General features: G+C 47.3%; 1 protein-coding gene across 1 annotated transcript in view; it reads left to right on the top strand.

Moving 5' to 3' along the window:
• Positions 1–634: 634 nt before the first annotated feature.
• Positions 635–27,758, top strand: part of ARK2C (arkadia (RNF111) C-terminal like ring finger ubiquitin ligase 2C) — a 44,656-nt gene continuing 17,532 nt past the window's right edge. The window contains exon 1 of the mRNA XM_085213274.1: positions 635–848. Within this exon, the coding sequence (XP_085069400.1) occupies positions 788–848 (61 nt within the window). The 5' untranslated portion in view covers positions 635–787. The remainder of the gene's footprint in view (positions 849–27,758) is intronic.

Genomic DNA, 27,758 nt, shown 5'->3' with positions numbered 1-27,758 from the left:
CTGTGCATGTGCCATGTCGATGTGCACGCTGGTGCAGGAGGGATACGTGTGTATTCCACCATCTGCCCGTGTCCATCTGCCTTTGTATAAGGCAGGTGTACACGTGGTGGGCATGCATGCATGACTGATGCACGGGGGCACACATGCACGAGTGCGTGCATGGCAGCAGCTGCAGGCGTGCACGTGCATGTGGTATACGATGCGTGCATTGGCACGTTGTCACAGAACCACAGACCCTCTCAGGTTGGGAAAGACCTTGCAGATCATCGAGTCCAACCACGAGCTAACCGTACTCCCCCAACAGCCCTCTGTCCCCAAGCATCACATCCAAAGGACGTATTCTCAGTTGCACACGTGTGCATGAACACGGGCGTGCACGCATCTGTACGCGTCCTTCACAGCCACCAACCACACGCGTGAGTCATGCGTGCACGGACACACACAACACGCGAGCACCAAAACGCCACGCGCGCCCGCGCGCGCCGCAGGCACACAACACCCCCCCCTCCACCCCCCAACTACCACCATCCGCGTTCCCGCGCGCGCGCTCCCCTCCCTCCCTCCGTCTCCCATTGGCCGCTCTCTCCGCCAGGTGGGCGTGTCCCGTCGAGGAGACGGCCAATGAGGAGGGGGCGTGTCCCGCGGGCGGGCGGCGTTCTGCCATTGGCGGCGGTCGCCTTTGTGTGAGCGGAGCAGCCCGGACCGCCGCTGGCGCCGCGTCGGAGAGACCGACGGGGAGCGAGGCGGGCCGGGCCGCGCCGCCCGCGCGCGCCACGAAGGCCGCAGCATGGTCCTGGTGCACGTCGGTTACCTGGTGCTGCCCGTCTTCGGCTCCGTGCGCAACAGAGGTACCGCGTCGTGCGCCGGTGGCCGCGGGTTCGCGTCCCGGGACCGCACCTCTCGGTGGTATTGGGTTGGTTTCGTGGGGGGATGGTTGGGAAATGGGAAGGATGGGGAGCGGTGGGGTTGCACCTCCGAGCCCCGCTCAGTGCCCTGTCCTACAGCAGATCCCGATATGGGTTTTTTGTTTTTCTTTCCCCCCCCCCCACTCATTTCCACCTCTCCACCTCCGGGATACCCGCTTGTATCGCTCCCGCCTGCGCTTCGGTAGCTCCATTCCCCCCCATCCCCCTTTTTTATTTTTTATTTTTTTTTTCGTTGTTTTGTTGTTTTCTCACCCTTTCCCTCCCTCCCAACTCCCTTCCTCCGCTTCCCCCCGCGTAGTGTAGCTGGTACCAGCCGTGTTCTGTGCCATCCGTGTAGCTGAGGGCATCGCTCTGTAAATCCCTGCCGAGTGGGCGCCTTCTGCTGCAGCTGGGGCGGGGGGGGAAGGGGGAGGTGGTGAAGAAGAGGGGAGAAAGGGGAAAAAAAGGTTGGGGATAAGACCCTAAAAATATATTGGGGAGAAAAAGAAAAAAAAATTAAAAAAAAAAATCTGGGCAGACGGGGATACTTCGATTCATCGCAATTGACAAATTTCCAAAATAAAAAAAAAAAAAAGGGAGAGAAAAAGGAATCAATGGGGCCCGGCGGTGCGAGCCCGGCCCCACGCCCCCCCCCAACCCCCCAGCGGCACAATGGCTTTCCATTAAACAGGGATAACATTATTTTCTGCTGTGCTGAATTACTTCCTGTTCTTATTTTGTGGGTAATTTTTCTGTACCGAATATCCTTTGGTTGTGTATCTCCACCTTTTTTCTTGTACTAAAACTAAAGCATGGTCTGTATTTTTTTACATTACCTAGTTTCTGATGTAAATCTCTCTGTAGAGACATACCCTGCTGAAATGTAATGTGCTGTAGCCTATACATCTGCTCAGTGTACGCTGCTTTTGTTCTGTTGCCCTTCCATAGCATGGTGGGCCTTGCCTTTTTGTATTGTGTGCATGATGACATTGTTACACACGATTCCACTAATACTAATATACGATCTCTCAATAAAGAAACTAGTTTTCCTATATTAACCTAGTGTGCTTTTTCTATTGCTGTTTTCCCATTTATTGTCGTATCCTGCTGTATAGATTTTTTCCTTGCTTTCCCCCCATCGTGAGGTTGGAGTGAGTGGATCTTCCCCTAGCGCAGATATGGGGGCTTTTAACATATATTTAACATAAATATATATATATATTTTTTTTTCCCCCCCATCCCATATCCTGGCATTAGTCTGTGTGTACATGCTCCCATGCCATGCACGGTCCGTAGTGTGCCGATGCAGAATTCTCTTGTCAAACCAAACAGCAAAAAGAGTGCATAAATCCCAGCCCTTGTTATTAATCAGAGAGATTTAGTGAAAGGGGATGCTGCTTATTTTTAGTCGCATTACACATTCCTCACCTGAGTGCTACCGAAAGGAGAGGGATGACCCGCGGATGGATGGGGGGAGTCATTTTTGATTTTGATTAACAAGAGGTAAAAGGACCTGGAAAGTAATTTAAAAAAACAAAAAGAAAAACAGAAAAGAAACAATATATAAGCTCCTCTTTTAGCCCTGCAGTCGGGCACGTACGTGCATTGAGTGCCCTGCCCACCATCTGCTGCCAGGCAGGAGCTGCAGTGCCTGGTCCCAGTGACTGGCACCCTATAAATATCCCCACAGACCCCAATAAACCCCATAAACCCACCCCAGGTCCTCATGCCACGGCTGCATTTTCCTACCAGGAGCCCCCAGGTCCACCATCTTCCCCACGGTCAGAACGTGGGCTTGGGGAAGTTCCTAGCATCTTTAAGATATCACAGCACAGAGGGATGCACCGACAGATAATTGCAGTTTGGCTGCAAAGTAGTGGTCACTGCACCAGGCCTCGTTCCCCAGGTCCTGTAAACCCTTCAGGTTTTGGCTACAGGGTGTAGGTGGATGCCACGGCTCCCGACAGCAGGAGAGGGGCTGGGGGTAGCATTCTGTTCCCGAAGGCAGCCACGGGGACGGGTGTTTGTAGCCAGGGGAAGGCAGATCTCAGCCTCTCCGTGCTTCCCACTGCTGTAATGGCAAGGAAAACCCCTCTCCACCCTCCCTAGAAAGCCAAACAAAAGTGTTCCCAGGCACCCGCCCTGCCTTCCCCAGCATCCCTCCAGGAGATGCATCATTTCGCAAGGCTGTGCCTTTCCACCTCCCTCCTAGCTTTACCCTCAGTTCTCGTTTTGTTCCGTTTTATGATTTCCTTCTCCATACTTTCTTTTCCGTGTATTTCGATGCCTGTTCGGCCATCCTGTCCCCCTGTATGAGCAATGGCGGGCTCCCCTGCTCCCCTGGATGTAGTGTATGCTGTGGCCCTTTGTTCTCGCTCCATCTTCGCCCTGGGCCAGCGCTGGGCTCCGTGTGTGACACATGTATCCCTTACACACCCTGAGGAGGAGGGAGGCTGTGCTTCTCGCTTGCATGAAGGGAGAAATGCATGCCTGTTGGGGGCTGATCATTTTCTGATGTGACTTTTTTAATTTATTATTATTACTTTTTTAATTATTATTTCTATGATTACTCAACCCCCTCCATCCCATGTGAGATGAGGCTTTTTTTTTCTTTTTTTTTTTTTTTAATTTAATTTAAATGAACCCTCTTTCCTTCCACCCCACCCTGAAACCCCTACACTAAACCCAGCTCCCCACAGAACCCTAAGGGAGCAGTGGGTTCACCCTGAGGTCCTTTCCTCATGAATGATCCAGAGCAAAACCATTTGGTCCACGCGCTCTGAGGATACCTCGGTGATCTAATAATACAGAAAGCTGCTGGGTTAATGGCAGCTCATACTGAGCAATTTATCATCCACATCGTATTTTTGACCTGTCTGGTTAGAAACACATTGCTACGAGAGGAAACATCCTTTCTTCCCCCCCCCCCCCTTTTCCAGTTCTACCTCCCAGCGTTATTAGTAACCAGCAGTCTTTCATGGCTCATAATCCATCAAAAGCATCCGCACCTTAATGGCTTAATTCCTTTGACACTCACGAAGGCACCTGTACAAAGGAAATAATCTTCCTTCATTTTAGCATCCACGGGTGGAGAAAGCCTGGGAGAAATCCCATGCTGTGGGCACGGAGGCACGTGGGTCGTTTCCAGCTTGTGGTTGCTCTGAATGACCTCTTTCTCCAACAGGAAGAAGGATAATCTCAAACATGGGCAAAACTGGCTCTGAGATGGGTTTATATAAGGGTTATATAAAGGTCTTAAACACATCTGCAGGAATTCCCGCTCCGTGTTGTCGAATGGGAGCTGACCCCATCCGTCTCTGTGCCGGGGTCTCACAAGGAGTTTGGGTTGCGGTCACCATTTCCATCATGGTTAGGGATGAGAGAAATGAATCGCAGTTGTGTTTTGCTCTTCCTTATTCCTGTTTGTTGGGGGGAATAATAAGCAAAGCCTAATAAGTGTTGGACCAGACCGTGTGCGGATCAGGCCCTGTGCAGGTGTGTTATTAAAAAAGCAATGAGCTCATGTCCAAATGCAAAAAACAAGATGGCTGGGGAGGGCTGGTGAGATGAGGGGGCTCCCAAAATCCCTCCTGGGGGCTGCTGGGGCAGGGTAGGGGGTGTGAGGTGCGGTGGAGGTCCCAGGGTTTGTTTGTCCCAGAGAAGAGGAGGCTGAGGGGAGACCTGGCAGCCTACAGCTCCTTGTGGCCCTACAGCCCATTGTGGCCCTGCAGTCCCTCATGGCCGTACAGCCCTCGTGGCCCTACAGCCCATAGTGGCCTACGGCCCATTGTGGCCCTACAGCCCTTCATGGCCCTACAGCCCCTCGTGGCTCTACAGCCCCATATGGTCTATAGCCTCTCATGGCCATACAACCCCTCATGGCTCTATAGCCGCTCGTGGCCCTTCAGCCCCTCATGACCCTACAGCGTCTCCCAGGGAGCACTGATCTCTGCCCTCTGTTGGCAGCGACAGGGCCTGAGGGAATGGCATGGAGCTGTGCCAGGGGAGGGTCAGGCTGGGCGTTAGGAAAAGGTTCTTCACCAGAGGGCAGAGGGCATGGCACGGGCTGAGCCAGAACTCATGGAGCACTGGGACATCACTGTCAGACAAGGGGTTTGGGTTTGGGTGGTGCTACGTGGAGCCAAGGGTTGGACTTGGTGATCCTTGTGGGTTTCTTCCAGCTTGGGTTCCCTCTGTGTTCTGTGATTCTGTGTTGCTGCAGCCTCAAACCATGCAAACCCTGCACGCCATTGGGAGCCTGTGTGACATCCCTGACCATCTCATCTCATTCTGCTGCACCAGACCCTGCAGCAGAGGGGGGAGCAGCCTCTCCCTATGGCCCACCTTCATCCGAGGAACAGCTCTTACAAGAGGGAATGACTCTTTTAGGGGTGTGATGCTGGGAGTGGAGAGCACAGATATCCCCTCCAGCCCTCTGGGTCATTGGCATGTATGTGGTGGTTTAACACCGAGCTCTGCATTAGGGCTGCCTGATGTCATCCCTGGAAGATCCTTGTTTTTGGAGGTGTGCTGGTTTTTGGAATGCAGCAAGTAAAGATACTGGAAACGAAGGGGTGTGGGGACCTTTAGAAGATCTTAATGTATCTCATTAATCTTCAATATCTGTTATCTCTCACGGGAGAAATGACTTTGCAGCTGGGGGAATCGTGATATTACTGAACGTTGTCACCACTCTGGGTAACATCCTATTTGGGTGCATTTGCAGAACTCGCAGCTCGCAGATTCAACACAAAGCATCGCTTTTCCATTAAACAATGGTCTCTAAAAAGCTTCAGAACGTCACTTCTGGGCTTAAAGTCCCTGCAACACCAAGGAGTTTAAGGCAATTAAGCCATTTAAGAAAGGAGCAGGGCTTTGAAGTGGCTTTGAAGCACAGCAGCTGCATGGGGCTCATGGCAAGGACCTGCCAGTGCCAGCTCTGGGCAGCGAGAGCTGTGCTTACACCCACTGAAGAAAGTGTTAATTTTTCTCCTTTTCTGGGTTCAGTTTGGGTTGGTGTGCAGTTTGGCTGGGCAGTGGGTCACAATTCCTTTTGCTGCCCACGCAGGACCCAATGGGAGACCCCAATTTAATCGTTGCTTGGTCATTTCTTATTCCCAAACCTTCTTACGGAGAAACTCAGGTCTTTTGGGAACTGCTAGGCTCATTCTCCAAAGTAACAAAGCCCCTTCTCATGTTTCAGCCCATGTAACCAACACTGCTTGTGATAGGGACTGACCACTGAGTGCTGGAGCACTCGGCTCTGCTGAGCCCCAGAGCAGCTGAGATTCAGTGAAATCAGACTCATTTCTGCCCTGAACCCCCTTTGCTTAACCCTTTCTGCTGCTCCTTCTCCTTAGTTTTGCAGCCTCCAGAACCTTTTCTCACCCATTTTCCTGCCTGCTGGTCCTTTGCATTACACAGCCCCAGCAGTATACTATGCAACCCTATTGGTAAGTGTCCTTAATCACAGTTGTTTTCTTTCCTGTCCTTTAAGTGTTCCTGCAGGGAAGCTGCATGCTCATGAGTGAAAATTATTGCTTTGTTTCAGGTGAATAAGCTAAGCAGGGTTAGGAACGAAGATGGAAGAAGCAGTGAAGTTGCAGTTAAGGGGAGAGGCACTGAGGGGCACATTGGGGCTGTGGGCTCAGTCCTTTCAAAGTGATGATATGCCTACAGAGAGATGTTTGTATGAGGATTTCTGAGTCTCTGAGAAGGACCTAGCATTTTCCATGAACAGCTGAAGAAACACAACTTCTCATGCCCTGGCATAATAGCTCCTAGAATGAGGGCCACCATGTTGGGTTGGAGCTGCAGGATGCACAAAATGCTGGTGCTTGCAGGAAGATATCCTTCTTCTGAAAGAAAAGCAGGAGGTGAGGTTAACCACCTGTTTCCTGGAAGTGGCACTCCAAGGTGTGGGTGTGTGGTGAGGTCTGGGTACCCCTGTACAGAAATCTACCCGAAAAAAGATGAAATATATCATTTCCATGAGATGAGAGCATCTTCCCTGACAAGGAACATCTGCCATGCGATGACTGCATCTTCAGTAGACCTCTATCTGGAAGGGGCTGCTGATATTTTCATGCAGATGCACCACTGATTTGATGAGCTTGGCCATCTGTTTTGATTTTCAGATAGTTTTTTGACAAATATTTCTCTTTCTTCTACCTATCTGAAGCCAGGGATTTTCTTCCCTACTTTGAAGGAACTGATTTGAGGAGTCCAGAAGGTCTGCTGAACGGAAGCCTGCAATCTAGCAAAAGCTTCCTTTGAATTTGATTGCTCCTGGGAATGTCTTGCCTTGGGGGTGGTATTTTTGGGGACTATCAGTTTTGATGGTGCTTTCAGCCAGTGCTGTTTTTCCTCAGAGGGCTCAGGTGATGCTCTGGAGCCATTATTGTTCATCTATTCCACCTCCATAAATGAATCGTGCAAGGAGCAGGCATTTCCCTAACCCCAGAGAAAGCTGGGCAATAGGTACCTTTTGGTACGTGGCAGTCCTTTGGAAGGACCTTAAGGAGCATTGCTGGCACTGGACAGCCCACCCAATGCTGGTAGTCTCTCTGTGTCCAGCTACCATATGCTGGGGTTCAGATGGAGCTGCTCCAAAAACCTGCTTTTGTCTTCTCCAGGTTTGGAGAGCTTCTAAATGGCATCCAAAAACCCTGGGAACCCACCATGTATTGGGGATCCTCCAAGGGAGAGTGGCATTGGGAAACTGCCCTCCCAACAAATGTGCCCCCCTCAATTGTGTCTCCGGACTTCCTTATCTGCCTTCTGGTTGGCATCTGACTCTTCCTTCAGACACGCTGAGAATTCAAACAGTGAGATATCCAAAGGGGTCTTGGTGATTTTGGAAGCCATGGATATAAGAGGCACCTCTTGTGAGCACTTGCCCAGTCAGCCGATTTCCATGATACATCTGCTTGGAAATTGGGCATCTACAGAATAAAAAAAAGTGGGTTTTTTTGTTTTTTTTTTTTGTTTTTGTTTTTTTTTGTTTGTTTGTTTTGTTTGTTTTGTTTTTTTGATAGCAGAGAAAGTCCTCTTTCTTGTGCAGCGTGGGATAGGATCTCATTCGTATGTGCTCCTTGGTGCATCAGAGAGTGTTTGTCTGGTCCATTCAGACCATTTCTTGTCAACTGGTGGGAGCTAAGACTTACACATTCGGGTGAGCCCCGAATCTGTGTGAGGAGGAACTGGGAAATGAGTTTCAGGTTCATGGTGAAGCTGCTAGGACGTGGGACTGGACACCAAGCTTTCAATATCTAAACTTGCCTATGCATGCACAAATCCAAAGCGAGCCCTGCATTTTTTTTTTTTTAAAGATTTTCTTGGGATTTATAGTGGGATGAGTAAGATGAAGATTTAGTTTGAGGTGCTAAGGAAAGAAGTAATTGGCAGCAAAAGCCACAGTCTAAAGTTATTCTGTATTTGTATGGGTTTAAGTCTTTACAAGACTTCTCAGCATGCTTTCAATGTAGAGTGACATTTGTTGTCCAATTTGAGGGAAGGAGCCCAGACTTTATAAACCTCAGGCAGTGTTTGAAGGTACTGGGATGCCAATGCTCCAGGAGAGGTGTCCGTCAAGTCTGGTACTTTCTACATTCCCCAGGCAGCAAATACCACATCTCCAATGTGCCTGGCAGGAAGGGAGCTGTAAATCCCATGCAGATTACCACATTTCTTGTTGTTGTTGCTAAATCCACATTTCTCTTTCTTCTTGCGTGGCCCTAAGTATTAGTATCTTAGTTTCATTTGTAGATTCACTTATCAGCTTTCATTAGTCATCCCATTAATGATCCCCAGCAAGAAATTTGTCATTTGACGTCAAAAGACAGATTAAAGGACTTCTGAAGCCTTGGGAAATGGCTTCATTCTGCACCAGAATTATAGTGGTTGGCATATGAGACTAATACTATGTATAATTTGCATCTGCTGCTCAAGGGATGAGTGATTATTTTATATATTTAGCAGAAAACAAGAGCCATTTCTTAATCATGAACGGCTCTTCATTTCTCTCAAACTCTGCACTGTTATCTCTGGTCTATAAGCATCACATTGCCAGTTAACCTGGTTTCACATTACCACAATGATAAGCCCCAGAGGGCTGGATCCTGACAGCTCGCCACCTCAGAGGGGTGTCTTACTGCTGGAATGGCTAATTGAAATTAAGCTCCCTCAACACTTGGAGCTGGAAGGGACAGGGACAGCATTAAGCTTTCCATGGCCAAAACTGAGCATCTTTGGTCTCTGCTCTTACCAATGGTGCACAAGGGTGCTGCTAGGGTTGGATGGACCTACCGACCTGTCAGCCTCACCTCTGTGCCAGGGAAGGTCATGGAACAGATCCTCTCTGGAGCTATGCTAAGGCACATGGAACAGAGGGAGGTGACATGGAATAACCAACACGCCTTCACCGGGGGTGAGTCCTGCCTGACCAATGTAGTGGCCTTCTGTGTTGGCGTAACTACATCACTGGACAAGGGAGGAGCCACTGATGTCATCTACTTGAGCTTTTTACATGATCTCCTGTAATATTCTCACCAAATTGGAAAAATGTGTAGTAGATTTGATTTGAGTAGTAGATGAGTAGACTGTTTGATGGACAAGGAACTGGTTGCAAGATCATACACAGAGAGAAGGGGTCAATGGCTCAGTGTCTGGATGGAGATCAGTGAAGAGTGATGTCCCCCAGGAGTCAGCACTGCGACCAGTGCTCTTTAATATCTTCATCAGGGACATCAACAGTGTACCCTCAGGAAGTTTGCAGTTGACACCAAGCTGTGTGGTGCATTTTGACACACCAGAGGGACGGGATTCCATCCAGAGAGACCCAGACAGGCTCCAGCAGTGAGTTTAGGTGAACCTCAGAAGGTTCAACAAATCCCAAGCGCAAGATCTGATAGTGGCCTTTCAGCTTCTAAAGGGGAGCTACAGTTCATGGTCTGTTGTGATAGGACCAGGGGAAATGATTTCAAACTAAAGGAGGGGTGATTTATATTGGATATAAGGAATAAGTTTTCCACAGTGACGCAGATGATGTACTGGCACAGGCTGCCCAGAGATGTGGTGGGTGCCCCGTCCCTGGAGACACCCAATCTGGACAGGGCTCTGAGCATCTGATGGAGCTGTGGGTGTCTCTATTCATTGCAGGAGAATTGGACCTCCAACTCTGGACGATTCTATGATTCTATCAGAATAATTTTCTTTTTTTTTTTAATCGTTAAAATCTGTTGCATGCAATTCTATAAGAAAGCTCCCAGGTGGAAGAAGTGCTGAGTTCATAGTGACCCACAACTCGGAACCCCATTTCAAGGCTTGTAGCCTGTTTTGCTCAGCACTCGTTGACCTAAAAAGGAAACATCTGCATTTAACAGCAGATAATGGTATACTGTGTGCCAAACTCGGGGAAGAGCCTGGAGGTCGTAACGAACTCGATTTGAGGCTGCAGACTGGCATGCACCATCTGGCATTTTGATTACAAGCACGCAGATCTGGCTTGGGTGGGAAAAGACAGCATGGGTCAGTCTGGGTGGACAGGAGGTGGCTGAAGGTTTTGGGACGTGGGTTGAGAGCTCCTCAGCATCCCATCTGCAAGGGATGAAGGGTGGGCAGACAGCCCAGGGCACACGTCTCTTTTCTGCATTACTTGGGGCCGGGGCTATGTGAAAACAGATATATCTGGTTTTGATTATGATGATTACTTTCTGGTCCACTGGCTGAAAACTTATTTTCCTGACTTTATATTGTTTTTGAGTTTTTCAGCAAAGTGAGGAAAAAAGGCTTTTAAATGGTTCGTTTGAACTGAGATGAAATAGGCCACAGCCCCAGAAGTGAATGTTATCTTACAGCAAGGAATAAAACAGCATCAACTGGAAGCAGAGAATGAAATCATTGCATCACAATCTTTCAGTCGTTCCTTTTCATACAGAACCATTTCATCTCACTGCAATTTTCCTCATGTCAGAGAAATGGGCTTAGTATTTGTTGCTCGCTTGGAAAGCATGAAATGGATGGACTGCCCCAGTCCCTTTTGCCCCATACTGTGAAATCCTGCTGTTATGTTGGCTTTTGCAAGAATCATATGTATTTAATCAACAGAAAGAGCTTTAAAATCCTGTGATGCCATCCAGGTTCTTCTTTTGTAGAGTGCAGGAGTGTACTGGTGCTGTGCTAGGGTCTGGGGAGGATAATATTGCCAGGAGGCTGTTCTGACCTTAGAAAAATGGGACGTGGACCATGGGAAGGAGGCAAAGTGAATCATGCTGGGAGACACAGACTTGAACCCATCTGCAGACACAGCTGCTGCTCTTTTGCAAATGCTGTTACGAGGTTGGTCGCAGATCTTAGAGCTGATGGTTGTCAGTGCCATTGATTGGTGCAGGGAGCTGGACAAGGTAGGCTGGAAGCCAAACCTGCATGGTCAAAGCTCACGTCTTCTCACATTCAAACTCTCATCCGCCAGACGAGTCCCCCCAGCCTGCGCTGCTGTTGGTGTTCTTCTCCCTTGACTGCTTCACCTTCACTTCTCCCCTTTCCCACTGTGTTTTTTAAAAACATGTGCTACACTTTTCCCTGCGGATGCAGTGGGTTTTTCCAAACTGCTCCTTCCTCACACTCATCCTCTGACCCAGAGACCAAAGTCTTCCCCAGGGCTGGTGCTGTCTCTGGCCCTCAGACATCTGAGATGCTTGAGGACTCTGATGCAATGTGTTGTTTGGTGGAGGGGAGGGTATGGCACAGCTGTCTGTGAGATTTTTTTGTCCAGAAGATGGGAGCTGAAGGGATGAAGAGGTTGTGCTTTTAGAGTCTGAAGAATGAGCCTCCATCCTGTGCTCTGGGTGTAGCTGTTATTGATGCTGCAATAACTGATGATGGGGATGCAGTGATGGGACTGCTCACATAACTGGGTGTACCTTCCAGATTTAAAGCATTGGCATGTTGGTCATTTAGCTCCTGGAAAATACTGCTGTTAGGAAGGAGGAGTTGGCAGATGCTTTCTTATAAAACACCTATGAAGAAGTGTTTCTGGTGGCTCTCTTCTTCCTCACCTCTTGGTTTTGGTGCACTGGCACAGCCAGTCACAGCCTTCTGGTCTCCGCAATGGGAACAGGGATGTGGTGAGGGCCATTAAACAAGAAATGTAGGGAAGGGAATGCTTTACAGAAACCCATCAGCAGCATTCCTTGGTTGGGAAGTGACATCCCTAGGTGGGGAGGTAACATCCAGGCCATTGTGAGGGGCCTCAAATTGGTGTTGAGTCCCTCTTGCTAGCAAGGGCTGGGCAGGGAGATGGTGATGGGGAGGAGGGATGTACCAGGGCACCCAACAACTATCCCCACTTGGAGCTGACACCACTGAGGAGGACCCTGAGGAGTCCTCTTTGAATACAGCCTGTTGAAGGTAAGTTCAAAGGAACCAGAGTTAGCCAAAATGCTTCTCTCTAGCCAGTGGATAGACCCAGCTTCTGGTTGCTTTTTCTTTTCTTTCTTTCTTTTTTTTTTTTTTTTCCTTTTCCAATGCAAAGGACAAGTCTGTTTCTAGTGCTGCCATGAAGCATGCATTTTCACATCACACCAGGGAGCTGGAGTTTCGAGAAAGCCAACAAATATAATGAGATTTGTGGTTTGTTAAAAAAAAAAAAAAAAAAGTTGGGGGGGATAAAAGCCTAGAACACAACAGTAACATAAAAATGCAAATTGTTTGCCAAGGTCAAGACATGAGAAAGCTAAAGAAAAGGTGCTTTGTTCTTCATAGAATTGTAGAATGCCTTAGCTTGGAAGGGACTTTAAAGTCCATCCAGTTCCAGCCCCTGCTGTGGGCTGGTTGCTACCCACCAGCTCAGGCTGCCCAGGGCCCCATCCATGGCCTTGGGCACCTCTGGGAATGGGATATCCACAGGTCTCTGGCAACCAGTTCCAGCAACTCAGCACCCTCGTAGTAAAGAATTTCTTTCTAATATCTAGCCTAAATCTCTTTTAGTTTAAAACAATTACCCTTTGTCCTACACTATCAGGCAGTGTAAAACGTCACTCTCCACCCACACGTCCCGGATTGCCCCAACTCAATTCCCTGCACTTGGCTTTGTTGAACCTCATTACTTTCACACGGTCCCACTTCTCCAGCCTGTCCAGGTTCCTTCCATGACATCTTTTCCTCCTGTTTAATCAACTGCACCACTCAGCTTGGTGTCAATAGCAAATTGCTGACAGTGCACTCAGTTCTGGCTTCTGTGTTGTTGATAAAGATGTTGAAGTGCACTGGTCCCAGACACCTCTCCTGGGCCCTTGTGAGACTCCACTTGTCACCACCACCACCTGGGCATGGAGCATTGACCACTACAGTGTGTCTGTGACCTTCCAACCAATCCTTTATCCATTGAATAATCCACCCTTCAAACCCGTCTCTCTCCAGTTTAGAGATAAGGCTGGGATGTGGGACCGTGTCAAAGGCTTTGCACAAGCCCAGGTAGATAACATCAGTTGCCCTTCCTCTGACCACCAGTGCTGTCACTCTGTCATAGAAGGCCATCAGATGGGTCAGACACGATCTGCCTTGGTGAAGCCTTTCTGTCTGTCTCAGGTCACATCCTTAACATAGCTTCTAGGAGAGTCTTCTCCATGATTTTCAAGCACAGAGGTGAGGTTCACCAGCCTGTAGTTCTCCAGGTCTTCCTTTCTCCCTTTCTTAAACATGGGAGTCATGTTTCCCTTTTTCCAGTCTATGGACTCCACCTGACAGCCATGACTTTTCAAATATGATGAAGAGTGCCTTAGTGACTATATCTGGAGTAGCTCCTGGGTTGATGCTGGAGCGTAGGGTCAAGGAAAAGCATCAGTGAAGAGAAAGCCCCCAGCATGGGGTGGGTATCCTACTCAAAGGGAACCTGGCAGTGGTTAGCAGAAGTATGGGTATTCACCATGTCCAAGCTGAGCAGGGGCAGGGGTGGCTGTTGCTAACTTCCCACAGAATGAAGTGAAAAGGAAACATTTGCCCAACAAGCACAGCTGCTCTGAACATCTCAGTTGAATGAGGCTCAACCCTTCACTGAGAAAACGGGGCTCTCAAAAGGATCTCTGCCCAAGCTGCATTCATAACACAAAGGCATCTGTGCACTTAAAACTCTATGCAGGTTAATGCTAGTGGGGGGTTACACCGCTGTTCTGCTATCCAAATCACAGGGAGCAGAATTCCATACACTCCATTAAGGCAAGGCAGTAAATGACCTGAACCCAGGGGCCTTGGGAAGAGTTCTTCCATCTGTACAGCTCGTGTTGTTACTCTAAAAAAGAATAGCTCTCCCAGTGCAGAATATCAAAAATCAAGCTTTGCGTGTGAGGGTACTCAAAGCTAGGGAAGAGCCTGCAGGCTCCTCACAGAATAGATGTTTCTGAATCTTGAACTTGGGTGACTTCTGAACCAGCTGACAGCTTCTAATGGGGCTCCATTTGATTTTCTTGGTCAAAGCACTTCTTCTAAACGGAGGAACTGCATCGTATGCTTTGTAGTCTCTCTTTCTCAAAAAACACAAGAGAGATTTTAGAGCGGCAGCGTGCAGCTCAGCTGGTGTCCTAGAGACAGGCTTTAATTAACATGAACTTAAAAGTTCACATCCCAACTTTAATTCTTTTTTGTTTGTTACTGGAAGCTCTGCGGTGTCAACAGGGTTTGTGGCTCCAACAGATGGTATTTTTCCCCATCTTTATAATTGCTGCTTTTCTTTCTTCTACTTGATTTCTACCAGAACCATTAACCAGTGTGCATTACATGGGTTAGCATTATTTCAACTCAGTCAGAAGGCTCTTGGATTCAGCATTGTGAAAAAAAACAAAAACCCTTATAATCTATTTCTGCCTTTTGTGAAGATTCAGGTATGCTGTGAACTGATGGCATAAATGAAAAAAAGCTCACTTACTTCTATGCACCTAATACTGTTTTTATTCCATGTTTGAATAAAATCTGCAGTCATTGTGATGCAAAGTGCTATGCCCTGCAGTCTGTGCATTCACAAACACACCCATTGCAGCTGAGCAGGAGGGGATTCTTGTTGGTGTTTACAGAGCTGTAATGCAGAGGCCCATATCCAGCTGCCCCACTTTCCTGCTCTGAGTGCTTTCTGCATTTTCTAGAGCATCTTTCACTGGCTGATAGAGTTGCAGAGTAATTCAGGTAGGAAGGGACCTCTGAAGGTCTCTAGCCAAGCCTCATGAAAAGAACAGGGTGGCTCAGGATCTTACCTAACCAATGCTGGGATGCATCCAAGGATGGAGATGACAGCACCTTGGTGATGCCTGCTCAGGTCAGCAGTCCAGAGGGCATATGTGTCCTAGAGATAGCTGGACAAGTTGTAGATGGAGCACTCCCCCAAAACACAACAATTAAGAATACAATAGAAAAACAATTGTCTCCTCCCACCCTATCTTCCCTAGGCTAAAGCCAAGATTGTCCTTCTCCCCGTCATAAAACTTAGCTTTGGACGCTTTCCTTCTACTTTGCCCAAGTTTCCCTCAAACCAGGGGACATTGCATGGGGAGGAAGATCCACTTCCATGGCCACATCTGCATGGAGACAGTCTCCAAACACCATGGGACTGGGCTCCAACCCCCACAGGGATGGTCCTCAAAACACCATGGGGATGGTTCTCAGCCACCATGGGAGTTGCATCCCAAGCTCCATGGGACTGGTCCCCAAAGCACCATGGTGCCCAACCAGCATGGGTCTGGTCTAATGCCTGGAGCAAGATTCTACTCTTTCCAAAGCACCAGACACACTCTCATGTGCCCAAACTTCATTTGTTGAGGTGGGCAATGGATATGCAGGCACATCATGCAGACCCCAACTTCTTGAAACCCCACTCAGAACCTCTGGCCCTCTTTGGGATCGAGTAAATGCTTTTGGTGTTCCATATTTCTGTCTCCATCTGTAGAGTACCACAGTGTCCATCTCACAGAGTACCAGGTGTAGAATTCAGGGAACAGAAAAAGATAAGTCTGCTGGTTGGTAGGCAAAGTTCCTGGGAAAATGTAGAGGAGGACAACTGGATATCTGGTTTTCATACTCTTTTACATGGTTCCTATAGAGGAAATGTTAAAGGAGATGACTGAAGAACTGTATTTAGCCATAAGAAAGTGGTCAGATGACTCTGCTTTCTTCAGAAAGTAATTGTTTTTAGAAGCAAAACAGAAAGCTGATGTTTTGAATGAAAAACAAAAATGTTGATTATTTTTTAGTGATCCAGACTTTTCTCTAACACATGATTTTAACGTTTTTTTGTTTTAATCTGAGGTCACTCATGTCTCCCTTCCTGTCCACTGCAATAGTTGGAAGAGTGACTCAGGCTACATCTTTTATATGATATCTGCCTAAAAAGAACAGGCTGGGGAAAACCTGACTGCCATCAGTGATGGCATGACATCCTTATCTAGCTGCTTTGATCAATAGGTTTGCTTTCCTTATGTAGCTGATAGATCTTGACTTTTTGATTCCGACGCCCACATTCTGCAGTGCCATCTGATGCAGAGCCATGGAGCCTTGTGGCCACGTCTCAATAGCAGGAGATTTGTCGAAGTAAATCAGATCTGGGGGCCACTGAGAGGGAATTAATGTGAAATGCCTTAATGTTAGTTTAACAGTCACTTTAATAGGCATAACTACACTATTAAGCTGATTTCCCTACATTTAACTCGTATTTGTACTCAAGTGGAATAAATGTTTTGCTTTAGGAAGAATGAATTTTACAGAGTAAAAGAGCTATTGTAAACATTCCAAATGCTTTGGTAATGACAACATGACAGCTTACAGCCTGCAACCCAGACTTTGTATGCTGTTGTGCCCTAGTCCCTGTGCCCTCCTCTTCCCAACCACCTCTTCCCCACCCTGACCACACTCACAAAATGTCTCTGAAACGCTGGGCACAAAACAGGCACAGGGTGTTGCAAGTGGCTAAAATTTTCACCTTCCTTCAATGGAGCAAGTTCTGACTTCAGCCCAGTACAAGTTAATTTCTCCTCCAAGCTATTTTTGCATTATGTGTTGGAGAACATCCTCACCTTGAATCCTGGCTGGGGCTTTGATAAAGAAAGGCTGTAAAAGAAGGTGCCACTTGTACTGGCCCTGGCTGCACCCTAAAAGAGTAGGAAAAGTTTATTCTGACATTTTTTTAACAGTAGACCCTCCTTTGCCCATGGGTGACCAGTAGCTATACCACTCTGTAATAGAAGCGGGGAGAGAAACTGCTGGTTGGAGCCATGCCATGAAGGGATGAGGAGGTGACATCTCCTTGCCATGCAGCCCCTTGCTCCCCAGAGCCTCATCCCAGCAGTGTGCAGAGCACAATGGGGTCCCAGTGTCGATGGCCATTGGACTGTGAAAGCCAGATGGAGAATAGCACTCAATGGGACTGACTGGGGTGAAGTATTCCACTCCCAAAATGCATGAGTCTAGCAACAGGGGGGATCTTGAATCATCCTCAAATCACCTGTGCCCTCTTTGTGGCAAGCAGGAATATAAAAGCAGGCTGGAAAACCTTGATCTTTGCTCACAAAACGAATGACAGAGATTGTGACAGAACAACCTTGCTGAAAACTGTTTCTTGCTTTCTCTTTTGTGTGTGTGTGTGTATATTTTCCTTTACTTTTTCTTTCTTGGCTCTTTCTTTCAGTTGAGGATCATGCTGATTTGTCACAGGTCAGGAAAACCGAAACCTCGATTTGTAGAAGATGAATGGACTTTTAAAATCAATGGTGTGGTCCTGGTGTCAGCGGGCTGCCAATTGCTGCTTGCTGGTGCTGCCCAGTCCCTGGGCTGGTGTCATTAAGAGACACGGGCAGCATTCATTACACAAAGGCTGAATCTCACCACTTGTTAATGGAACCAAGCTGCCTGACCTTAATGTGTGACTGATATTTAATTTGAAGTTTCTCTGAACGCAAGCAAGCTGTAATGGAAACAAAACTGGCCCAGCAAGGCAAAGCCTTTGCCCTGAGAAGGCAGCAAGATATACTAGATTTAGCAATTAGTAAAGATATTCGGGGCTTGGAGGTCACAGGTGGGACTAAAAAAGTCTATCTTTTCCACTTCAAAACTGCACACTCTTGATGGGCTTCTGTGTGCTGTGGGAAGGAGAGTGGCGTGGTGTGATTTTGCTGAACTGGTGGGACACTTTGTGATGCCTCAGTCCCATAGCTGTCACCTTCACCCTCCTGGTCTCCTTTTTTCCTCAAAGGTGCACAGGCTCTGTGCCCTGAAATCCCTGCCCAGTGCACCTATCGCTCAACTGGGTGCCTCCTTGCCTGATCCAGCAATGTTATCTGGTCCCCACCTGGCCTTGGGGCCAGTCATCTGCTAAAATCCAGCTGGGTGCACTGTGTGAACGTGATCTTCCACCATCCCTGGTGATCTGTTACTGCCTGTGCTCCATTGGAAAGTACAGGCTGATGTTGGGCTCTTGCACTGATTTGAGATGCTTTTGGCAGCAAGAATGTCGAGCAAAAGGAGCTCCCAAGACTGGGCTGCTGCAGGAGAAAGCACAGCTGGAGAATGTGTTCAGCATCCCAGCTGATTGGCAGGAAAAGCAGAGTCTTTTCTTGGTCTGGAGCAGATGTCACTCCGGAGTCAGGAGGAAGCTCTGGACAGGCACAGTGCCAGTTAAAGGATGCTAAAACTCTCTAAATGCTTCTTGAACATCCAGGGTTGACACTGTAGAAGGTGCTCTGATGAAGCTGAGCTATTACTAATAGGAAATCAGCCCTGCTGCTCTTCTTTGGAAGGCATGGTGACACATCGGTTGGGTTGGGATACCCATAAAACAAGCATGGGTGATGTGGGAGACCTTGACCAAAGGGGTAAAGTGGCTTTGGTCCCCGGTGAATCACCAATAGGCAGTGAGGAAAGGATCTGCATGGGAGGGATCTGCGGTTGTACAAGCAATTTTTTGTGGTTTCTACCACTGAGTACCTCAGCTGCCAGGCCAGCCTCCCTCTTGTCTTCCCCATAAAACAGGGACTATCAATCAGTTTGGTTCTCACCACCCTGGGAAAGTACTGTGGTGGCTGTGCCATGATTTACCATGGCATGAAAAATCTTCCGGAGGGCCCTGCAAAGGAGACAAAGCCAAATTTCAAATGGCCTCAGAAATGAAACTGAAAGGTCATGGTAATATCAAGCAGGAGGTGTTGTGCAGCACTTCAAGCCTCTGCCATGGATCAGTCCATCCTCTCTGAAAGGCCAAGAGCTGTAAATGCTCTGAGCTCCTCTTGTCATGTGCTCAAACTCGTGGTGTTTAAAAATGGCACAAACCCCTTTTGTCAGAGATACAGCTTCAGAAACAGCAAATTTGAGGGTGAAGTGTGTGAAAATGAATCTGAGAGGTTCTAAAATTTTGAAGCCAAAGGGGACCTCTAGATCCTGTGGCTAGGAGTAATTAATTTGGTATTTTGCCGAGCATCACCATCCCAGTTTAATCAGCAGCTGTAAAGCAGTGTTGTCCATCTGCCAGCTGATGGATGGGCTGCCATTACCAAGGATGAATTTCTGGGGGCAGAGGAGAGATTGAGCCAGTCCAATTATGTATGAACTGCTTGTCTAGATCTGCAATGAGGTGGGAGCAGTCAGTCCTGTTGGGATCTGCTGTATGGTTGGATCTGTTTGGCCATTTTGGGATATCCACCATGTACAGCATCAGATCCAGTGCTGGTTTGAAAATTTGCTCTCTAAAAGGCTTCATCTGGCCTAAATGTTGGCAGTGCAGGAACTGTGTTGATTCCCAGCTGGGAAAATCAGAGTTAAAGCATCAGTTAAATGGAGGTTTAGAATCCTGTGGAAAGAGTTCATCAGAGCTTCAGGTGTCTCACCGAGGCCACCAACCTTCTCCAACGGCACGGTGCAAATCAACCTCACGAGTCCCATGGTTCTTGTGCTGGCGTGGATGGCTGTTCTAATTGGGCTCAGCAATTCTTTCCCAGTCTGGTTCCTCTTGTCCAACAATGGGATCTTCTATCACCTCTAAAGGTCCAACACCAGGATTTTGGAGAGGTGCTGAGCCTCAGCCAATTAAAACCATGAGAAGTCTGTATGATACGTTACAAACATGAAAAAAATAATCATGAGTGTAAAAAATAGCACCTCATATGTGGTGGGTAGTGACTGGTCCCAAAAATATGAGTGGATGCTCTGGATTAGGTTAAAAATTTTCTTTCCTGCTGGCAGGAGCACAGCGGTGATGCAGAAAGCCCGGGGAATATTCTGCCACTGCAGCATCCTTCCTTTCTCCCTGCTGACAGTTCACCCACTCCACTCATCGCCTCTATCAGTATTTATGGGACACTTAACCCTCCCTGTAAACCACAATTTACGGGTTAGTCTGTAACCTGAGCAAGCTGCTCAAATGCAATGAGACCAAACAGCTCTGCCTTTTATTTCTTCTCTGCTGTAAGAGCAGCACCTGTGGCCCCAGGAGCTGAATCCACTCTCAATTCCTGCTTTGTTTCTCAAAAGCTTTGGAAAACAAGATAAGAGTGGCTACCTGGTGCTGCTAACAGGCTTCTCCAAGGGAGTGAGCTGCGTGCCCCCGTCCCTGCTGTGCTAGCTGTTGCTCTGAATGGCAGCACATAGGTTTCTGAGGTGGATGTAACAAAACAACATCCACGTGACAGAGGAAGAATGTTTCTGTCTGAGCAGGCTTAGCAAAACTGCTGTCAGGAATGGTAAAAATCATAATGAGATGTCAGTCGGGGTGCCAGGCAGGCAGTGTGCTCTTGTGCCATGCAATAGGAGGAGGCAGTTCTTTAAAATAAAGCGGTACAGGGAGTTGAACCACCTGCCATGGTCTTGGAAACCCACCCTTTTAGGGGATGTGAGGTCAGTCAATTTTGCTTGCTGCCTTCTGAGGAGCTCCTTTTCTCTCCTTGGTCCCCCAGCATTCTCCATCTCGCAAGGAGCCCGCTGCATGCCATCAAGAATGGTGCAGGCAGGGATTCTGGAAACAGCATCCTACCCCAAGGTGCCCATTTTAGCTCTCTCTGACCTCCTGAGGTGACAAAGCTGTTTTCCCAACCTTGGGTCATGCTTGGTTCTTTCTCCTACCGAGGGGCCGGTAGGTAAATCCTTATCCCAAAGAGAAGTCAGCACCTGCAGAATCAGCATTCCTAGTTCAACATCTGCACTGCCTTCCTCAGGCCGTGCTGCAGGAAACTGATCCAGCACCCACTCCCCACAGCAGCACAGCTTTCCCAGATATCCAGAAACAAACAAACAAACAAACAAACAAAAAAGCCCAGCCTTACAGAGAAAGAAGTTTTCAGATAATAGCATCCCACTCAGGACCCTCTGACATCTGAAGCTGACCTACAGTGCAGCTGAGGCAGATGTCTAAAGCCTGCTCAGACCCTCAGGCTGAGGGCTTGGAGCATTTCTTTGGCTTTATGGTCACCAGAAAGTAGCTGGCACTGGTAGAGAATGCAGCAGACGCACGATGGAAACCCCAGCCAGGTTTGCTGAGAACGTGCTTGACTTCAGTAACTGGAAAAGTGAGATGTCACAGGGATGCAATTAAAACAACTCCATCCTGAAAATTTTACCAACATTGATTGAAAGGGCCTGGAGAGTTTCGTGTTTTGGCTCTTCCTGAGTATCAGGCTTGATGTGCCAGAGATTGAAACATCCCTTGCTGTAACCACCCCTGGAAATCTCAGCTGTGTGAAGAGCACTGCACCGTGCAAAGGACATTGATCCTGTTACAGACTGGGTATTAAAAAGGAGAGAGCTATGAGAAGTGGCACTGCAGGTTGTGTGTGTCTGAAATAAAACCAACCTGCCCTTCTTTCAGCGTAAGCTGCTTTTCCAAAATTACCTGAAGACAGGAAAAAAAGAAGAATCCCCAAACATTTTCTCTTCTTCCATTTTACGTCTATAAGCTGCGGGTGGGGGGGTGGGCAGAGGGGGAAGACTTATGAGATTTAAGCTATTTATTACCAAACAATCTGCTTTTGTGCCAAGTTTTGGCCTCCTGACAGCATTCATGTGGAGAGTTATGAGCCCCTTGAAAGAGAGGTTGATGACAGAAACATTGACTGAGTCTTAACCCAAAGAGGGCTGTGGATGTTTGTGGGCTGTGTTAGAAGCCAGCTCCAGGGAGAAATGAGGCTGTCTGCAACCACTGGGTCACTTGAATGCCTTCAACATCATCCCTTGTCATCAGTCCTCTCCTCTTGGTACCCCTCTGCTCATCTCGAGCACCAACAGAAGGGGCTAGTTGCTCCCAGCATGCTTTTTCCTAGATGGATAACTCTACATTTACCCTCATAAAACAGGCATTTCTTGCTGTCTGGGTAGAGTTTTCTGTTCTATCTTATTACAGCAGGGCTTAGCAGCACTAATTCATGCCAGGACTGCACGCGGAAATGTAAAGCAAGAGCTATTTCTGCCTTGAGATACTGATGTTTTACTTGTTCTTTAAACACAGTTCCATTTCCTGGAGCAGCACATACCTCTGAAGTTCAGGATGTTAAGTTTAATAGGCAGCAGGCTGCCAGGATCTCTGATTTTAGCTATTCCTAAGCACGGAGTGTAAAAAGGAGAATTGCCAGCACATGGCAGGGCAGGACCTCAGGTTTCCTCAGCCTTGAGTTCAGGCCAGCTCAGCATCTCTTGTCCTCATCAGGATGGGATCACAGCTCTGGAGCAGCTTTGACTGCTGCAGTGGTGCAAACTAGTCTGGGTGTGGTCCCTCCAATCAACACCTGGTGATGCTCTGACTTGCAAAGACCCTTGGGTAAATGGGGAATGGGATGCTGTAGGACCAGAAGATGAGTTCATGGGATCTGTCAACGCGTTCTGGTTTTTGGGGCTGATTTGCTGGAGAAGTCAGCAAAGAAAAATAGGCTGGATAAGAAAATGTTACCACCCATCCTGATGTTTGGGTTCCAGAGATAGCGAAATGTTACCCACATCACTGCTGCTGGCCGTGGGGCTAAATGAAATCCAACAGCTCAGAGCATTGGTTCTCCCCATTAACACCATCTCCAGAGGGAGGTGGAAGTTGCATTTGGCTTTCAAACTCACCAGGTTAGGCAGTGTTTGGGTGGAGGGTTTGGTTCGGACTGCTGCAGAATTAATAGGATCTGTATGATGTGGCCCAACACTCTATGTCCCTCTGGATCCTTGCATTGTTTGGTTGGTGTTTTTTTTTTTTTTTTTTTTTTTTTTTTTTTTTTTGTGATTCAGGCTTTTTGCCTATTTTTGGCTTGCAGGGATGCTGGAAGGGGCAGCAGACATCCTGTCAACTTGTTGTGGGCAGTAAAGCATCCTTTAATCCAGGTGCTGAGCATTTCCACGTGGCAATGTTGGCTGCTTTGAAAGCAAGAAAACACTGGAAGCCCAAGTTTCTTGCTTTGATTGATCAAAGGCCTTCCAAATCATATTCCAACCTTTTTGGTGAACGGAACTAATAGTCTAACCCTACAGAAGAGGAAATCAATACCTACTGATAAATCAGCAAAAACTCCATATCTGCTTACCTTTCCCCTCTACGGCACATAAAATAAACTGGAGATGTTGCAGTCCCCTACCCTTAGCTCACCTTCTCCTCTTCTTTCATTGCACCCAAATACAGTGATGGAGTGAAATCAGGATCTTAGGAAAAAAAAAATCTCTTCCAGCATGTTTTGACTTTTTTTTTGGGTGTGATGATCTGTAAAGCATACATACACCCTCGAATGCCATGCATTAGAATAAAGCTATAATTAAAACCTAGTGCGAAGTACAAAAGCAAAAAGATGACTTAAAGTGTAGCAACACTGCCAAAGTGTTTTTCCTTTCTCCTCTGAAAACATTGCTGAGTTCAACACAGTCCTGTGAAACAGCATCTTCACTAAAACCCTTTCCCTTTTCTGAAGACTGTGGAAAAGGACTGTAGGAAATAAAATCATGGAGGGTGTATCCTGTGAAGGACCCAGGCTATATCTCATCACCCATCTGACTGTGTCCCACTGCTCAGCATCACTTCAGTGCTTCTTTTCATCCTTGTGCTGAGAAATGCTGGATGTCAGTGGTTTTCTGAATGCTGAGCCTGGTGTATGGAAGGAGCCTATTTGGGGTACCCCAGGTCTGCAGGCAGTGTGTATAAGATAGGAGGTGCTCCATAGGGCACAGGGCATCTTATAAGCTCAGGAAAGCAGTGATGGGAGCTGTGGGTTCATACATGAGTCTCTGCTCATGACAAGAGCTGTGCTTTGCTATGCTAGCACGTTGGTCCAGAGAAGTGGGATTCAATAAGGGTTGTTGTGTGGCAGTTGTCATTAACCCATTAAAATGGCAATGAGGAGCATCCCCTCTCAGCCCCTCTCCCTTTCATAGAATCATAGAATCATATGATCTAGGTATGATCCTTTATGATGCTTTAATCCATTGCAGCCTGTTTCAAGCAAACATGCAAGACCACGAGAGGGAGGACAACTGCACAGGAATCCCCAAATCCTGGTGTTCCCACACAGAGTCCAGCCATGCTCCACCAACCACATGGACCATCCCTTTGCCCACAGCAGTGGCTGAATCTGACTCAGTCCCTGACTAAGCCCATTAGGAAGACCAAGACTCTCCTTATCTATCCCTAACGTTCACCGGGGCTGGTGCTGAGGTTTGCAGCTCTCTGCACAGCACTAGACGCGTGGGTTGGCTGCCTGCACCCTGGGCTGGGTTGGAGCTGGCTGCCTATTATTTTTGGCACAGATTTTCCCATTTGCTAAACGAAATGACAAAGCTGTTGGCGAAGGTGCTTAAATTGGGACGGATTCCTTCCAATCTGATAAACCCTTCTCTGGTTCTTTCATCCTCTTCCTCCTCTGTCCTCCCTTCCCTGATCTCCTCTCTGTGTGGTTTGTTGTCCTACAACAGCAGGGAGGTGACATGATATTTCCATCTGTGCAAGCCCACTCCATTTTCATGCAGCAGAATTCTCTGCAGGATTGGCCTGGAGATTAATTTTTTTATTATATATATATTATTTCAGATGCATTGTCAATTCAGCCATTTTAATAAGCATATATGCGCCAAAAAAAAAAAAAATAATAATAATTGCATGGGGCTAACACATGATGGATGGCGTGTACTCACAGCACTAGGCAATCTGTGGCTTGTCTGTAAATTTGATGTGAGCTCCTGTGGCTATGTGAACCCAGAGCTGCTTCCATGATTTCCTGGCTGTGTTGTCTGTATTTCTGTATTTCAAGCATGGGGACTGATGCTAATGTGCAATTGAGTTGCTTTCAGTGGGGGGGACTTGAATGCAGACCCATGGGCACATCCAGAGAAACAAAGTGCAGGCGCCTGGTGTGCGGTGATGCTATTCTAAGCCTGGTCTGGTTTGGGGGCTTTATCTGCCTTCCCAGGGCAGGAGAAGGGCTGTAATCAGCCCCAAATGGCTGAGACAGTGTGTCTCCAGCCCCCGGCTCAGCAGATTGCAAAGGGCAGAGCTTCCATTTGTCAGTGAGTGAAGCCAGGAGCTGCCATCCTCCTCCGCACCACAATGGGATGGGGATGTATAAATAGCCCCAGCATCCCTGGCCCCGTGCACACTCACACACCGGCTGCTAATGCCTCAGCGAGCAGGGCCAGGTTGCTTTACCCAGGGGGAAAAATTCACAAGCATCACAGGCAGCTTAACAGCATTGGACAGATTTTGTTTTCCTTACAAACGTGGCTGCGGTCCCTGGGCTGCATCTGTCTGCTCGAGATGCCCATCTCCAGTGAGCTGCAGGCCTGATCCTGCCTCCCCAGTGAGCTGCTTGACTGCTCCAAAAGTGTTTTTGCCATGAGGGGAGGGAGAGGAGATTGTTCTTCTTTCTGGGGTTTTGATTTTAGAAATCCTATGATATCCCCTGCTCCACCTTTCGCATCTCCAGGATGGGTCAGTGTTTAATGAGCACACTCATCCCAGCATCCTTCAGAGTGAAATACTGAGTAAATCCACATGTGCTTATGCACAGTCAAATCCTGCCTGATGCCAAAGAGGGATCCCCGGTGATAGAAGTAGCCAGTAGCAGACCAGTGCATTTCTGAGATCCTGTGTCACCTACCAACCTGTCATAATATATACGTGCCTGCCTCATTTGCAATGGTTCACCTGGGAATGCTAAATAATTCAGAGCACATCCTTCAATGAAAAAAGGACCAGGCAGCTTCAAATAGTTCATAGAAACAATATAACTGTAGAACCGAGGAAAAAAATAAATAGATTAGGAAAAATGAAAGAAGCTGTGAGGAGATGATGAATTTCCAAAAACAGATTTATCACTCCTAAACTTGAGACTGCAGTCTGTAACATCATCCTCATTTTGAGCAGTTCCCAAGTAGCTGTTAAATGATGTGCACGGTCAACAGAGGTGAGTGAGGAGCTGATAGAAGAGGAAAAGAAAACATGTACTTTTCTGACCCTTTTTTTTTTTTTTTTAAATGATTCTGTAATGCAACACTGCCCAGAGCCTGAGGGGTTGGAACTAAGGGATCTTTAAGGTCCCTTCCAACCCTAGCCATCCTATGATTCTGCAATTCTACATGATTCATATCATGATGAACCATACTTGAGGGTCGGTCATCAAAAACAATCCAAGAGCTGGCCAGCTCCTCTTCCTACAAGGTCAGAGCATACAGATGGAGAAGGATAATCCTGACATAGGGTGAGGACCAAAACTCTGGAGCCCATTGTGTTGAGGAAATGGTCTCTGCCTTGAAGAACAGTGTTGTCTTCCTGCAGTCACCAGCAGGGCAGGCAGTGGGGAATGAGGCTCATGGAGATGTAGTTAGAGGCTCTAGATCTTGATAGACACAGATTCTGACTTCACCATCTTTGATGTAGAGAAGTCCTTGAGGCTTAGCTGAGGAATGAAAATGTCGTTCCTGCCACTGTCATGGAGAGTAGAAACAAAACAAAGAGTGAGGTATCTGGACTGATTTTGAGTCAGTGTTACAGATGTTATGTCCAGACGGAATAAAAAAATATTAAATTCACAAATCACATTTTCTTGAAGCATTTTATAGGCAATGATTTTAAGTTGGCGTGAAAATATGATTTGGGGACCAAACTTGAGTCTCAGGAAAGAGAAGGAAGATGTTCTAGTGAGTAATCATGAATAGTCACTGAGAAAGGGTGGTAAATGTTGAGCAGGATTCTGTTTTTGGTCATGGTGGGTAATCTGGAATAGTGCACCAGTGTCAGAAGGATGACACTGCATTGCCCTTGTGCACAGAATCACAGAATCACAGAATCACCAAGGTTAGAAAAGACCTTCAAGATCATCCGGTCCAACCATCCCTATCAGCAATAGGTTCTCACTAAACCATAGAAGATCAACGCGTAGAAAGAACTCTCCAACAAGACACTTTGCAGCTAGATATGAGCAGAACAGAGTAAACTTGATAATAGACAGTACAGGTATGAAATATTCTGTTTTTCATGGTTTATTGGTCTGCCAAATCTTTCTGAGGTCCATCAGTTCTATGTTTGGCAAGGATCGACTCTGTTGTACAAGCTGCCTCTGTTATGCCAACTGTATGATTAGATGGCAGCTAATAAGCACAGATTTGCTGAAATATTCTCTGTTTGGTAGCTTTGCTATCAAAATCCTCATCAGCAGTTGGATTAGCTGTAGCAAATGAGCAGCTACAACACAAGATAGTGGATTATGTAAATGGTGGGAGTTATTTAATCCTGTGGTCTGAGTCAAATCTTGATAGTGTTTTCTCTATGGAGGTAAATACATCATTGAACCAGTGGATACAAGAGAAAAATACTAAAAAATAGTTAAGTGTATGGACTGGTGCCTAAAACAAGTGCCTAACTGTCCATACCACAGT

Source organism: Meleagris gallopavo, chromosome Z, assembly GCF_905368555.1.
Source record: "Meleagris gallopavo chromosome Z, MGAL_WU_HG_1.1, whole genome shotgun sequence".
In the NCBI taxonomy this organism is placed as follows: Eukaryota; Metazoa; Chordata; class Aves; order Galliformes; family Phasianidae; genus Meleagris; species Meleagris gallopavo.
This window is presented reverse-complemented; position numbering and strand designations above follow the sequence as displayed.